Source organism: Eimeria mitis, genomic scaffold, assembly GCF_000499745.2.
Source record: "Eimeria mitis Houghton genomic scaffold, Emh_scaff680, whole genome shotgun sequence".
NCBI classification, from domain to species: Eukaryota; Apicomplexa; class Conoidasida; order Eucoccidiorida; family Eimeriidae; genus Eimeria; species Eimeria mitis.
Window position 1 is genome coordinate 1,458 of NW_013574910.1, and position 944 is coordinate 2,401.

At 64.7% G+C, this 944-nt stretch overlaps 1 protein-coding gene across 1 annotated transcript in view; it reads left to right on the forward strand.

Moving 5' to 3' along the window:
- The window catches only part of EMH_0019550 (Trithorax-like protein, related), a gene marked incomplete at both ends in the record, with an annotated part of 10,675 nt that overhangs the window by 203 nt on the left and 9,528 nt on the right, over positions 1–944 (forward strand). The window contains 2 exons of the mRNA XM_013501381.1: positions 1–664; positions 715–942. Coding sequence (XP_013356835.1) covers positions 1–664; positions 715–942 — 892 coding nt within the window. The remainder of the gene's footprint in view (positions 665–714; positions 943–944) is intronic.

Genomic DNA, 944 nt, shown 5'->3' on the forward strand with positions numbered 1-944 from the left:
ACACCCAGAGGGGCCTGGGGGCCCCTTGGGGGCCCCTGGGGGCCCCCCAGGGGGGCCCCCTGGGGGGCCCCAAGGGTATACGGTGTTGGGTGAGGGGCCCCCCGCTTCATCCGTTTGGCTGCAGGAGAAGAGACAGCGCATCGAGCCTCACTTGACTCTACCCTCAGACCTGGGGGCCCCCGCTGCTGCTGCTGCTGCTGCTGCTGCTGCTGCAGCTGCTGCTGCTGCTGCAGGTGATTCTGGTTCTGCTGCTGTTGCTGCTGATTGTGTAGCGGAGAAGAAAGGACTCAGTGCAGCAAGTCCGTTCCTCGCAAGCCTAAAGCAGCGGCAGCAGCAGCGGCAGCAGCAGCAGCAGCTGCAGCAGGAGCAGCAGCAGCAGCAGCAGCTGCTGCAGGCGGAGGAGGATGAGCAGCAAGACAGCAGCAAGGGCGGTAAGCAGCAGTTTGCTGCTGCTGCTGCACTGCTGCAGTCTCTGCCTATATGGAAGCGTCACCCTGAGTCAATGCCTGCGCTGCTGCGAGCAGCAGCAGCAGCAGCAGCAGCAAGACAACAGCGTGGGGGGGGCCCCCAACAGAGAGACAGCATGCTAGAGGGGCCCCCCTTCGCCTCAGCAACCATACACTGGGAGGCAAGGAGACAGGCGGTGTGTGTTAAGGCTTATAAGGTGGGGGGCCCCCACAGCTGCTGTCGCTACTTCCCTCTGCGTCTCCTCAGCAGGGACCCGCGGATGGGGGCCCCCCAACAGCCCCGCAAGACCCAGCAGCAGCAGCAGCAGCAGCAGCAGCAGCAGCAGCAGCAGCTGGTGTGCCCGAGGAGACTGCTGTTTGCTGCTTATGTCTACTTCTTACAGCTCCCCTTCGCACCAAGCTCTCAACACCGTCCCCTCAAGCAGAGCACAGAGGGGACAGGGGGGCCCCCGGGGGCCCCCCGTCTCGCTGCTACCA